The sequence below is a fragment of the Asterias rubens genome, chromosome 20 (genome assembly GCF_902459465.1).
Source record: "Asterias rubens chromosome 20, eAstRub1.3, whole genome shotgun sequence".
Lineage (NCBI taxonomy): Eukaryota > Metazoa > Echinodermata > Asteroidea > Forcipulatida > Asteriidae > Asterias > Asterias rubens.
This window is the reverse complement of record NC_047081.1, coordinates 2,667,355-2,680,123: the sequence shown is the minus strand read 5'-3', so window position 1 is coordinate 2,680,123 and position 12,769 is coordinate 2,667,355. Positions and strand designations below refer to the sequence as shown.

The window sequence follows — 12,769 nt, the reverse complement described above, 5'->3', positions numbered from 1 at the left end:
TCATTTTATATAATACACAAAATTAGAGAACTATAGACATAGATAAATTGACTTTTACAATAAATTGTAGATGTAATAATGTAATAGAGTATAAATAAATAAAATAAATGTACTTGATCTTTGGCTTTACTAATTGTCAACATAGCTTTGACAGCAATATAAATTATACAGAAAGTAGATGCTGACTATATCTTGCATTTTCTAAATAACTCTTGGCATGTTCGTGCTAAGTTGTTAACACAAAAATCCATTAAAAAACTCAATTTATATGCACCATTCATTGTGTTCAAATGAACAGCCATAATCATGGATACACCTTTTCTTACAAAGACACCAAAGAGAACAACTGCTAAATATTGAATGACTCTTTGCAGATCTGGCTCAAACAAACTCAAGCACTTTTTATTCATCATTGAATAAGCGATTGTTAATTTATATTATTCAACAATCAAATATATCCAAAAGTTCTTCATTTTTGATAAAATTACATTGAAGTAACTGTCACATCAGTGGTTTTCTAACTGGCGTTCATAAAATAGACATGATGAAAAGTGAACTAGTACCCATGTTTGTGGCTGTGCACTAAAATATTGTCGATAAAAAATGTTTTTCACAGGCAATTTAATTGCATGTCATTACTAGGGTATATGGTATATCCATGTCGATGAAAGATTTCATTGTAAGTTTATTTACTCCTCAAATTCAATTAACTCACGGGATATAAGACATTCATTGTGCCATGCCATCTTGTTCGTTATATAATGCAAATACAGATGACTCAGAAGAGCGGGGGGGGGGGGGGGGGGGGAGACAACAGAACAATGGAACAGAAAATGCAAAAGGAACCATGCTGTCCTTAAATTTGAATTGTTGTGTCCTCATGTTTTGTGCATGTAGCCTATTAAAAGGATGACGGAAATTCCTCACATTGATAGCAATAATTGATGTATGTATTTCATGAGATAGATAAATGTTCATGGATTATCTAGCTGGGCCCAATTTTATAGAGCTGCTAAGCACAAAAAATGGCTAAGCATGAAATTTCTTTCTTGATAAAAACAGGTTTACCAACCAAATTTCCATGTGTTTTTTAGGATAAGCAAACAAAAGCTGAATACCAGTAACAAGCACTATGTAACAAATGGAAATTTGGCTGGTAATCCTGTTTTTATCGGGAAGAAATTTCATGCTTTGCAGTTTTTTGTGCTTAGCAGCTCTATGAAATTGGGCCCAGGTCTACCACTGTAGATCACATTAATGCTGAGGAATATGGAGAACAGTTTATATGCAAATTATTTTCTTTTACTACCTTTTAACAGCAGAATATTTAGCTACACCTTATACTTGTGTTAATATTTCGGTTTGAATGTAGTCATAGACAGGGTTGTTCTGCTTTGGGGCTTGCGCAATTGCTACCATGTAGGGATGTATTAATCATGCTGTGTAATTCAATAAACTAATTATTAAAGGCTCTTCGGTCCAAAATCTAAACTAAAGTGTTGTTAATCTTTATTCGGTGCTGTTAGGTGTTTGGTGTTTTTACTGGAAGGAGTTAAAGTAGTGGCTGGTGTAAGTTGTGTAGAAACCTCATCCAATATAAAGTACCTCATGTATAGAATCCTCTAATCTGATTGGTTAAAACGGGATTCATGGAAATAGCTATGCAAGCGTTTTCTTTTCAAGATGACGTCATATCGACTATGCCCGCCCTGGAAAATAATGGATCCGTCTCAACACACTGTATTCCTACATGTAGGTCGCGCAAGTGTTTGATGCGTTTGTATACGTTCGTCGTGTCACGGCGCGAACTACATGAACTATAGCTGTGACCTTTATTCGCAGACGACCTTTCAACGTAGTTGTTTGTGTGGGAAATTTAATTGTTTGTGTTCATGTCAAACTCGCAATGTAAAATGGCTGAAGCAAGATTTCACCTCATTGACAACAAGGGGGTACCAGAGATAGATGCCACCGACAGCAAAGGCACAAAGCAGCTGATAAAATACGCCGTAAACATCTTTGAAGACTATCTGAAGCCCATTAACAACCACATGGAATCAACCTGATGTTTCTGTTGACGTTGACTGTTGGATTGTTGTGTTTGGATTGCCCTATTCTGCCCGTGTATGTGAAATGAACGACACGAAGACATGATTTGGGTAAGTTATTACACTTTTATACATTTCAAAATCAAGGCCCAGTTCATGAAATCGTTTAACCAATCAGATTAGAAGAATCTATATTATTTGGTATATAAAAGTAATATTGACTGCTTAATATCCGGGGCACAGTTGAAATTATACTTATATCCTACTTCAACCTCGTTCCCAGGGGTAATCGATCTCACTGCGCCATTTTTTCCCAGCATGCCTTGCTCGATCATAACAATCGATACATCATTGGAAAGGTAATTAAAAACTCCGTAAACGCCTCACAGACATGACCTCATTTTGACCTTGTCTTCCGGTTCAAAATTGAGGTTGAAAAATTCCACCATTGGTCGTGCATAAAGATTTTACACATAAAACACGTGTTGAGTCACGCTCCAGTGCTCATGCGCGATGCTTCGCGTATAATTAATAGTCTTCGTTCAAGGCGTGTTCAACATACAGTTCCCTGACGGTATAGTCTCTTCTGAAGTCGTCAATATTTCATAAGTTCATATTATTTCATTAACCACACAAGCTATTTTGACAATCTATACATCATATTAAAGGGCTTTACATACTTTACAAAAATGGATACGTTGGTGACCTTCTAGTGACCTTTGACCTGTCTAAACTGGAATTACCTGTAACATACTTTGAAAAGGCGTTATTTAATGGATTTTGGGTTGATATGTTCACCTTTTGATGCTTTACCATTACTTAATACAACTAGGGTTTAAAAAAATAATACCAATTACGTCACTAAATGTATGTGCGCCCTCTAGCGGCAGATTAAACTCATCTCAAAATACACTTCTACTATATGGCTGTGGCAGAGTTTATGATAATTGTTTCAAAATTTGTATACATAATCTCCTTCATAGTAGCAACTTATCTGTGGCGTCTTAGCTTGGTGACGTCATAATGCGTCATGTGGTACTGTTTTAAAGGTGCACTTTTCAAAGTTGTTTTTCTGCCAAACCAAAAGTTCGACTGAGGTGAAACTTGGTGTATTGTTAGTCAAGGACACTAATTTCTTGAACTCGTAAAATGACGTCATGATGACGCCATCATGTTGTTTTGAAAATTTTGTGCAATTTTGATCATTTATTACAAATTTTCAGAACAAAGCAAGATGCAATATTTGTTTTTCACACCAGGCTTTTACTCCCGGAAAACCGAACACCTAGAGTTTGTTATAAAACAAACTCTGAATTTCTAGTTATGTTTTTTTGGGAAAACAAATTTGCAGGAAGTCTTGCACTGTCTATCAACTGGTAGTTTTCCCAAGACTTTGTTTTTTAAACGTGATTCATTTAAAAACTGTCGGCGGCGCTTTAAAACACATGTCAATTTTGTGCTAGACAATTTCAAAAAAATATGCTACTAGACAATTTCAAAATAATTGTTTTGGCACTGGACACCTTTGGTAAAATGTCAAAAACCAGTTTTCTCACTTGGTGTATCTCAACGAATGCATAAAATTACAAACATGTGAAAATTTGAACTCAATTGTCGTCGAAGTTTCTAGAGAATAATGGAAGAAAAGACACCATTGTTTACAAGTTGTGTGCTCTCAGATACCTTTAATTCAAATATCTTTCTCAAAACAAAATTTGCTTCAGAGTGGGCTATTATCAACAGCTCTCCGTTGCTCGTAACCAGGTTAGTTTTATGCTAACAATTATTTTGAGTAATTACCAATAATGTCCAGTGCCTTTATTGGGATAAGAGTACTGGTTTGACTTCGTCATAAATAATGTGTGCGAAAGGTATAAAATGCATGTGCACCGAAGGATGGTCAATGTGCTCGTTATGCTTGATTGCAATGGCATATTATTCTCATTGAACAACAATAATATAATGTGATGTGATACCTTCTCCATTCATCATTACTTATCAATCATCATTGTTTAAGGTGCATCTATGAGGTTTCCTCTCAGCCTCTCAAATTATAACTTCTGATGAAAAATGGCAGCTGCTTCAACATTTTAACATTAAAGAACATGTAATAATGTCTTATGTCACGTGCAAAAGTCCTTTATGTTGATACACATCGGGTCAGTTTATTTCAAACTGTTTTGTTGGTAGCTTGGTTTTCGATTAAGACAACAGATCACTCTCTTGGCAGGATTTTTTGTCAGCGTTGACATGATCTGGTTGTTCTAAAACATCTTGAGCTTCTTGAACGACTGTTGGTTTGTCAGAAGGTGTTCCTCCTGCCGTATCGCCATTGATGACGTCATCATTGGTTAATTCCTTAACAACGGCGTCTGTACAAACATCTTCAGTGGGTTCTTTTTTCTTGTTCTTTTTTCGATGGTTCTTTATTTTAATTGGAGGGTGCTTTTCCAGCGGAATTCCCTGGCCATATGCATCAATATCACTCATCTTATGTGCAACCATTTTGGATATCTGTTTTCTTGATGATCTGTCTTTTTCTTTTGTAGGAGCACTAGAATTGATTGAGTTATTCCTCTGATAATCATTTGAATCTGTGTCTGAGGGTCTTGATGCTGGTGTGGATATTCGAAGCTCCTCCAGTTGTTCGTTTAGATCTTTGTTGATTCTTCGTAGTTCCTCATTTTCTTGTTGAATTCTGACTGGGTCAAATTCCTTCAATGCGTTAAGCTTGTCTTTAAGCTGAGTATTCTCTGTTCTTAATGCAGTTTCAGATTCGTTTGCCATAGTTCCATTCCTGCCATTGTAGGTCGATGATGGCCGGCTACCCATCCTCACCATGGAAACTGCAATACAAGAATTATCAACAATGGTCAAGCAACAGAGTTATTTTCGGATGTATTTTCTTCAGTCAGGATCTCGCTGCAAGATTTACATAACCATGTTAAGTTCTTCAGCATATTAAATATCAAGTGTATGAAATCCAGTTGTTATTTGACTGGCCATGTCAGTTGAGGGATTTAAACTGGTTATGTACATGCAATGGGAATCATCAGTGACGCACTGCATATCCTTGAAGTATTATAAGTTGTGCTGATATTTGTGATGAGGTTGAGCAAGCTGATTGATATTTTAACGGCCGACAAGAACGAAATCAAGCATTCCCCTTGGTCTCATACCGTCATCATGATGTGCGAAGGAGGATTTAATTTTAATAGAAGAACCCAGTTTCATTAGCAGGCAAAGTAAAAGCTCCCGCCCGCTTCATTTAGAGGCCGCCTCCTTGTGATCTCTTTGTTCTTGTAATGTTTTTGTTTTGTTTCAACGTTAATTATTTTAACGATCTCGGCACATTTGTCAATGTCTTGTCCTACATTTGTTTTTCATTTATGTATTGTGTGTTTACACTGTATAAAAGAACGGTGGTTCATTTTGAAAAAGAATGGCGGCCGTCTTGAAAATAAAAAATAAATAATAGCCCTTCCTCATTCCCCCCTTGGTTTTTTTACCCGGACGCTAACTATTTTCCTTTTTTACAAACATTATTGTTGTCTAAACTGTGTCTTGTTGGATGTAATGAAAAAGGAACTGGTCTATTGGAATTTGTCTTTGACGTTCACTTTTATAAAACAAAGAGTACGTTAATATAAAAAAAATTAGTTTGTTTGCTGAATATAAAGGCAGTGGACACTAATGTTATTTACTCAAAATAATTATTAGCATACAACCTTTCTTGATTACGAGTAATATGGAGCTATTGATAGTGTAAAAATTGTGAGAAGCTAAAGTAACGTAGTTTTCGAGAAAGAAGAAGTTCCACGAATTTGATTTCGAGACCTCAGATTTAGAATATGAGGTCTCAAAATAAAGCATCTGAAAGCACACAACTTCGTGTGACCATTGTGCGACAAGGATATTTTTTCTTTCATTTATATCTCGCAACTTCGACGACCGATTGAGCTCAAATTATCACAGGTTTGTTATTTTATGCATGTGTTGAAATACACCAACTGTGAAGATTAGTCTTTGACAATTACCAATAGTGTCCAATGTCTTTAAGCAACACTGGTAGGAAAGTAAAACTAAGTTATTGATCAACAAATCTAAAAGTATGAAATAGACGAAGTATGGGATTGACATGTAGTGGTGATTTATATTTCGTCCCAGTTTGGATTCCAGCCCCAAGCACTGAGTGAAGTGAATTGCTATAGCTTCATTAATACATTATGTTGTGTAGGCATATCTGCTCTCCCGATCCCATGTCTACATGATTGCGTGGTGGAGTTTTTGTAAACTAGTGCAACAACACTGACAGTGACAGCCATGCAACTTATTGCATCGGATCAGCTGATTTTTTTTTTTTTTTAATCTCAGTTTTGCCATTCAAAGTTGAAAATACTAGACAAAATTATTGAAATGTTGTCATGTCCTCTTTTTTGTGAAGTAATGTTGCTTGCCCGTAGTGTGATAAGGACACTATTGGTAATTGTCAAAGACCAGTCTTCTCACTTGCTGTCTCAGCAATAAACCTGTGAAAATTTGAGCTCAATATTGGTCGATGAAGTTGTGAGAAAGAAAAAACACTCTTGTCACACGAAGTTGTGTACTTTCAGATGGTTGATTTCGACACCTCAATATCTAATTCTGATGTCTCGAAATCAAGTTCGTGGAAATTTACTTCTTTCTCGAAAACTACGTTTTTTTCACAGGGAGCCGTTTCCTCACAATGTTTTTTACTATCAACAGCTCCCCATTACTCAATATTTACCAAGCCTATAAACGACCAGGTGTAAGGTTTCTGCCGTTTAAGACCGAGTCTATTAATTGTTCTCATTCGTAATTGTCTGTTTTAAAGCGCAATCATCTGTTTTAAAGCGTAATCATGTTTGCAGATCTGTAAACATCATCCGTCCACCCACAGACCTCTCCACCGCCATGACCCTTTGTGCACATGCACACCCTTCGTCCACCCACATACCCCTTCAGTTCACCACCATGACTCGTTGTGCCCAGGCACACCCTTCAACCACCCATACACCTCTTCAGTTCACCACCATAACACTTTGTGCCCAGGCACACCCTGCGTCCACCCACATACCCCTTCAGTTCACCACCATGACTCTTTGTGTCCAGGCACACCCTGTGCGTCCACCCACAGACCTCTCCACCACCATGACACTTTGTGCCCAGGCACACCCTGCGTCCACCCACAGACCTCTCCACAACTATGACTCTTTGTGCCCAGGCACACCCTGCGTCCACCCACATACCCCTTCAGTTCACCACCATGACTCTTTGTGTCCAGGCACACCCTGTGCGTCCACCCACAGACCTCTCCACCACCATGACACTTTGTGCCCAGGCACGCCCTTCAACCACCCATACACCTCTTCAGTTCACCACCATGACTCTTTGTGTCCAGGCACACCCTGTGCGTCCACCCACATACCTCTCCACCACCATGACACTTTGTGCCCAGGCACACCCTGCGTCCACCCACAGACCTCTCCACCACCATGACACTTTGTGCCCAGGCACACCCTGCGTCCACCCACATACCCCTTCAGTTCACCACCATGACTCTTTGTGACCATGCACACCCCTCGTCCACCCACATAGTTTATAATATTACCTTCTCAGTGTCAGCATTCAGCAATGTTTTTAACAATTATATTCAAAACCTATGAATGACTCTTAATTTTAATAAGTGGATTATAGCTCAAGCGTTTGTAAAAGTGGTCTCATTAGCGCCGGGAGTAAAATGTGCTACGGGGTTGACTTTATGAAATATGAATAATCACTTCAAACATGAAATGAATCTTGTTTAAATGACAACCTGTAGTTGTTGTTGTTTTTTTTTTTTTGTAAAAGAGAAGAGATTGTGGGAAGGAAAGTACTTTAACAGTTAGAGGATCGAATACTATAGTTACATCTTACTTTTTAACATGACTATAATATATGCGCCGCTTTGATTCAAACATTTAAAAAAAATGCACAAACACTGTTTCTGTGTTGAGGTATAATTAAATAGGATACTAACGAAAGGTGTTGCAAAGCATGTGTGCAATCTTTGAAGGAACACGTTACCTTAGATCGGACGAGTTTGTCTTTGAACAGCGTTTGAAGCCAATTGTTATGAAATGCGAATGGTTGGCTAGATAATTTTATTAAGTAGAATAAAATGATCCACACAAACATGCCTCGAAATTCGAGGTTTTCCTTTTACGTCGTGATGAAACATGGTTGGCCCTTTGGGGAAGTGAAATTTTGACTCCATAAAATGGCCGACCGTTTTGTATTAGTTCGTGACATAAAAGGAAAACCATGCAATTTCCAGCGATACTGTGTGAGGATATTCTGGATTTTCTACTTTAAAATTATCTATCCAGCTCGACCGATCCAAGGCAACGTGTTCCTTTAAATAAATCTTAACGCTCATTCAGATATAAATCCTATATCAAATCTAATACAAAACAGCTATTTAATCTATTTTTTTACTAGATGTGTACGCATTTTAAAGAGTGTGTGTTTCGAGTGATATAAATGTGTGCTTCTTACCTACATTAACGTTTTACTTTAAGAACAGATGAACATAATTCAGGAAGAGCAAAAGCTTGCTGTAGGACGATGAATGTTGTTGCCACACACGTCGTAGTCCATATTATGTAGTTCTATACATGTACATAATGATATGCAGTATCGTTCATCGGCGGTCGTCCAAGACCACGACGGACAACCCCGCATACATGGACTTAGTATATTATGTACACACACTGCATATACCTGAACAATCTAATATTTATTCTGCATGTCAGGATGAGGCGCCAGAATCGTCAGTGGAACAATATTGGTTATCATACACACGGCGCATGCGTAAACATCTCATTATCTGTCAAATCAGTGACGACGTTTTGTAATTAAATTTCGAAGTTTGTACAGATTCTGAACTCACGGTTTTAAACGTAATTAAAGGCAAGCAACATTGGGGGGGGGGGGGCGAGCAGGGGGGGGTCTGCTCATCGGATGCTGGGCAGTTCAGCGTGTAAAAATGTATGGAGCGTGGAAATACAACTCAGTGTTGACGATGATTATGAAATACAGAATGATTGCAAATCAATCACCAAATTGTTGTTTATTTGCCACACCTTGAACGTAAATGGGAATGGATTGGATTTGACATCGTGACCTGGTGTTCTGGTAAAAGGAATCGAGAAGTGGTTCATTCGTGATGAACATAACCATCGGAGGTGTCTCCTCATTGAGAAAATTTACTTGCAGGACTTCAAACTTCTCTGCTTTTGGTGTTATCAGATAGTACAACTCTCAATTGTACCGGAAATAATGTGTTTTTGACGTGCTGAAAGACACTGGACACTATTGGTAATTGTCAAAGACAAGTCTTCTCACTTGCTGTATCTCAACATAATGCATAAAACAACAAACATGTGAAAATTTGAGCTCAATTGGTCGTTGAAGTTGCGAGATAATGAAAGAAAAACCACACTGGTCACACGAAGTTGTGTGCTTTCAGATGCTTGATTTCGAGACCTCAAAATTCTAAACTTGAGGTCTCGAAATTTAATTCGTGGAAAATTACCTCTTTTTTGAAAACTACGTCACTTCAGAGGGAGGCGTTTCTCACAATGTTTTATACTGTCAACCTCTCCTCATTACTTGTCACAAGGTTTTATGCTAATAAGTATTTTGAGTAATTACCAGTAGTGTCCACTGCCTTTAATGACAGACTAGAGAACCTCTGCCAAAACCATATACAGTAAGTGTATACTAGCATCGCATCATTCTTCTTGATCGAGAAAATAATGGGGTCGAACTTTGTCTCCTGTGGGACTATAGTTGCTGGGGAAACTGCGGATTGTTTGTAGTTTGGATTAACCTATACGGGTGCCGGTTCCAAGGCGAATAATCATAAAAAAACATTGTCATCGATAGAGAGGGCGCCCTCGCTAGATGCACACGCATTTTATTTCGTTTCGTTAATATTGCTCGTGTCTTTGTGGATTTATATCAGGTTTTCTTTTTCAATTTGGTGGCCTTTTGGACGCAATATATTTTATAAAAAATGACATAAATATGGGCATGTTAATATTTGTTACTGCCTGTTGTTGCGGTTAATCGAGTTTGGGTTATTAATCATTGCTTTTGTTTTGCTCATTGCTTGAATGGGTTCGGTAATTAAAAATGGTTGCCTTTATGAAGGGTTCTCCTCCTGTATTTTGAGTTTTCATGTGTGTTTAGCGGTCGGTTAACCATGTTCTTGTATTGTTCATTGCCCAATGTTTATTGCTTTTAAATAGTGTACACATATGACGCAATTTAGCCACTGGCTACTTAGTAAACCATCAATAAGAATGATACAAAACAGAGGGCGCTCTGATTCCTGTAACGGCTATCAACCCAAGAGAGCGTATTTGAACAAATACTATAGAAGGATAGATGCGATGTGCTCAACCAAGTCAATAGATAACTCGCTAAAGGCCGCCGTCACGAGGTCAGGCCGCCGTCAGGCCCGTAACCAAGGTTATTTTGTATGTATTTTGTATTTAAAGTACATCGGCGCGTTGTGGTTAGAGCTGGGCATGTGAGGAACTTAATAGCTGCAGCTTGGCCCACATGTAGTTATGCGCAACATTTGTACAGTGTAAAGCCCCAAAAACTCAAATAAATAAAAAATATAAAAAATTCTTCTTAAAGGCAGTGGACACTATTGGTAATTACTCAAAATAATTATTGGCATAAAACCTTTCACGGTGACGAGTAATGGGGAGAGGTTGATGGTATAAAACATTGCGAGCAACAGCTCCCCCTGAAGTGACGTACTTTTCGAAAAAGAAGTTATTTTCCACGAATTTGGTTTCGAGACCTCAAGTTTAGAAATTGAGGTCTCGAAATCAAGCATCAGAAAGCACACAACTTGGTGTGACAAGGGTGTTATTTTGCTTTCATTATTATCTCGCACATTCGACGAGCGATTGAGCTCAAATTTTCACAGATTTGTTATTTTTATGCATATGTTGAGATACACCAACTGTGAAGACTAGTCTTTGACCAATAGTGTCCACTGTCTTTAACAATCTCTTTCTATAGCCCAAAACGCCAAACCGATATTTACCGCATCAAAGTACGTGTAAGGTGCATAACATGCAGACGGTGCATGCCGTCAGTAAAATAAGCAGATTTCACAGGGCGCAGCAATCAGACACAACATCTCAGGCGGAGAGACCAACTCACAAACCTCACTGAACGGTGTTTGCTTTTAAATAAATAAATAAACAACATGAACAAAACGATTGATGAAGTACTGTTTTACTCTCATTGCATCATGCTAAATAAACCACCAACAAAATGTTCACCGGCATGGTTAAAATCAGGCCAATGAATAAGTTAGCCAAATAATCGTTTGGCATTATTAGTTCGGAGTATGCGTTGGGACTATGTGTTGGGTTAGGAAGAACATCCTTAAAGTGTTTCGTATCTGCTTTTAAAATTGTATTGTAACGGCTTACTATGGAGATTCGAGAAGGTTGAAAGCGTTGGTAGTGTACATCGACACACATGACGTTATAAGGGCGTCTCAGCAATTGGAAGAATGGAGCATGAAGACACACACGCACACAAACTTGTCAAGTTGTTCAAAACGTGTCCTTCTTCATTGCTGAAGCCAAAGGCATATGGTGCTGTAGCCATGCTGTTTGTTAGCCGTAGCTGTAGCCACCATGGTGTTAGCCGTTGGCATGCTGCTAGTCTTAAAGCTGTGCAGAAGCCACCATGCTGTTCCTGTATTGCTCAGCCATCATGCTGTGTTAGCCGCTAGTGTTGGCATGCTGTTAGTCATAGCCCTGAAGCCACCATGATGTTAGCCGTAGCCACCATGCTGTTTGTTAGCCGTAGCTGTAGCCACCATGTTGTTAGCCGTAGCTAGTGTTAGCCGCTAGTGTTGGCATGCTGTTAGTCATAGCCCTGAAGCCACCATGTTGTTAGCCGTAGCTTTAACCACCATGCTGTTGGCCGTAGCCACCATGCTGTTTGTTAGCCGTAGCTGTAGCTACCATGCTGTTAGCCGTAGCTTTAGTCACCATGCTGTTAGCCGCAGCTGTAGCCACCATGCTGTTAGCCGTAGCCACCATGCTGAAACAACGATGCGTTTTGTTACTGTGGAGATCAAAAGCAACATGACATAAGATAAACTGTGCAGAAATGCAATGTACGTCTTGAATTTGGATTTATTGAAGATACCTGCTAAATGTTGAGCGCAGTGACCTACATTTGTTCCATATAGTATACGCAAGATTCTGTGCAATATCAATACAAACGTCTCTTCTGCCAGAGTATTTTCGGTCACCTAGCGAATAATACTTTTATAAACTAGCGCTACCAATGATCGGGGGCATTCTACATGTTCAGGACGTTGACGCCTTGTCGGCTTTTAATAAGAAGACACAGTCAAAATACTCAAAACACATCCTTAACCTGCCTATAGTAACTGGACATAATATAACCCCCTATTCAAAATCGCAATCTTCACTGATGCTGAAAACCAGGTCAAACAAATAGTGCAGATTATACAACTGACATACAGATCCTTGTCATTTGATTGGTGGAACTTACTTCACGTGACATTCACTATTACTCCCATCCGCACCGGCGATCAAAAAGACCTATTTGCCCAAGGGGAATAGCATTTCCCATTCAACAGTTAGGAT

General features: G+C 38.6%; 1 protein-coding gene across 2 annotated transcripts; it reads right to left on the bottom strand.

The window, feature by feature from the left end:
- Nucleotides 1-3,797: 3,797 nt before the first annotated feature.
- Nucleotides 3,798-8,790, bottom strand: LOC117304045. 2 transcript variants are annotated; one of them, XM_033788522.1, is made up of 2 exons: nucleotides 8,607-8,790; nucleotides 3,798-4,894 (listed from the first exon to the last, which is right to left on the bottom strand). In XM_033788522.1, the coding sequence occupies exon 2, from the start codon at nucleotides 4,887-4,889 to the stop codon at nucleotides 4,251-4,253; it is 639 nt and encodes a 212-aa protein (XP_033644413.1). In that variant the 5' UTR covers nucleotides 4,890-4,894; nucleotides 8,607-8,790; the 3' UTR covers nucleotides 3,798-4,250. The 2 variants fall into 2 exon arrangements, with proteins under 2 accessions (XP_033644413.1, XP_033644414.1); XM_033788523.1 differs by having other exon boundaries at nucleotides 8,611-8,790.
- Between the last annotated feature and the right edge of the window lie 3,979 nt (nucleotides 8,791-12,769).

Bases quoted from the DNA above. Each gene is read 5' to 3' on its own strand.
- LOC117304045 (XM_033788522.1), bottom strand. From the start codon at position 4,889: ATGGTGAGGATGGGTAGCCGGCCATCATCGACCTACAATGGCAGGAAT.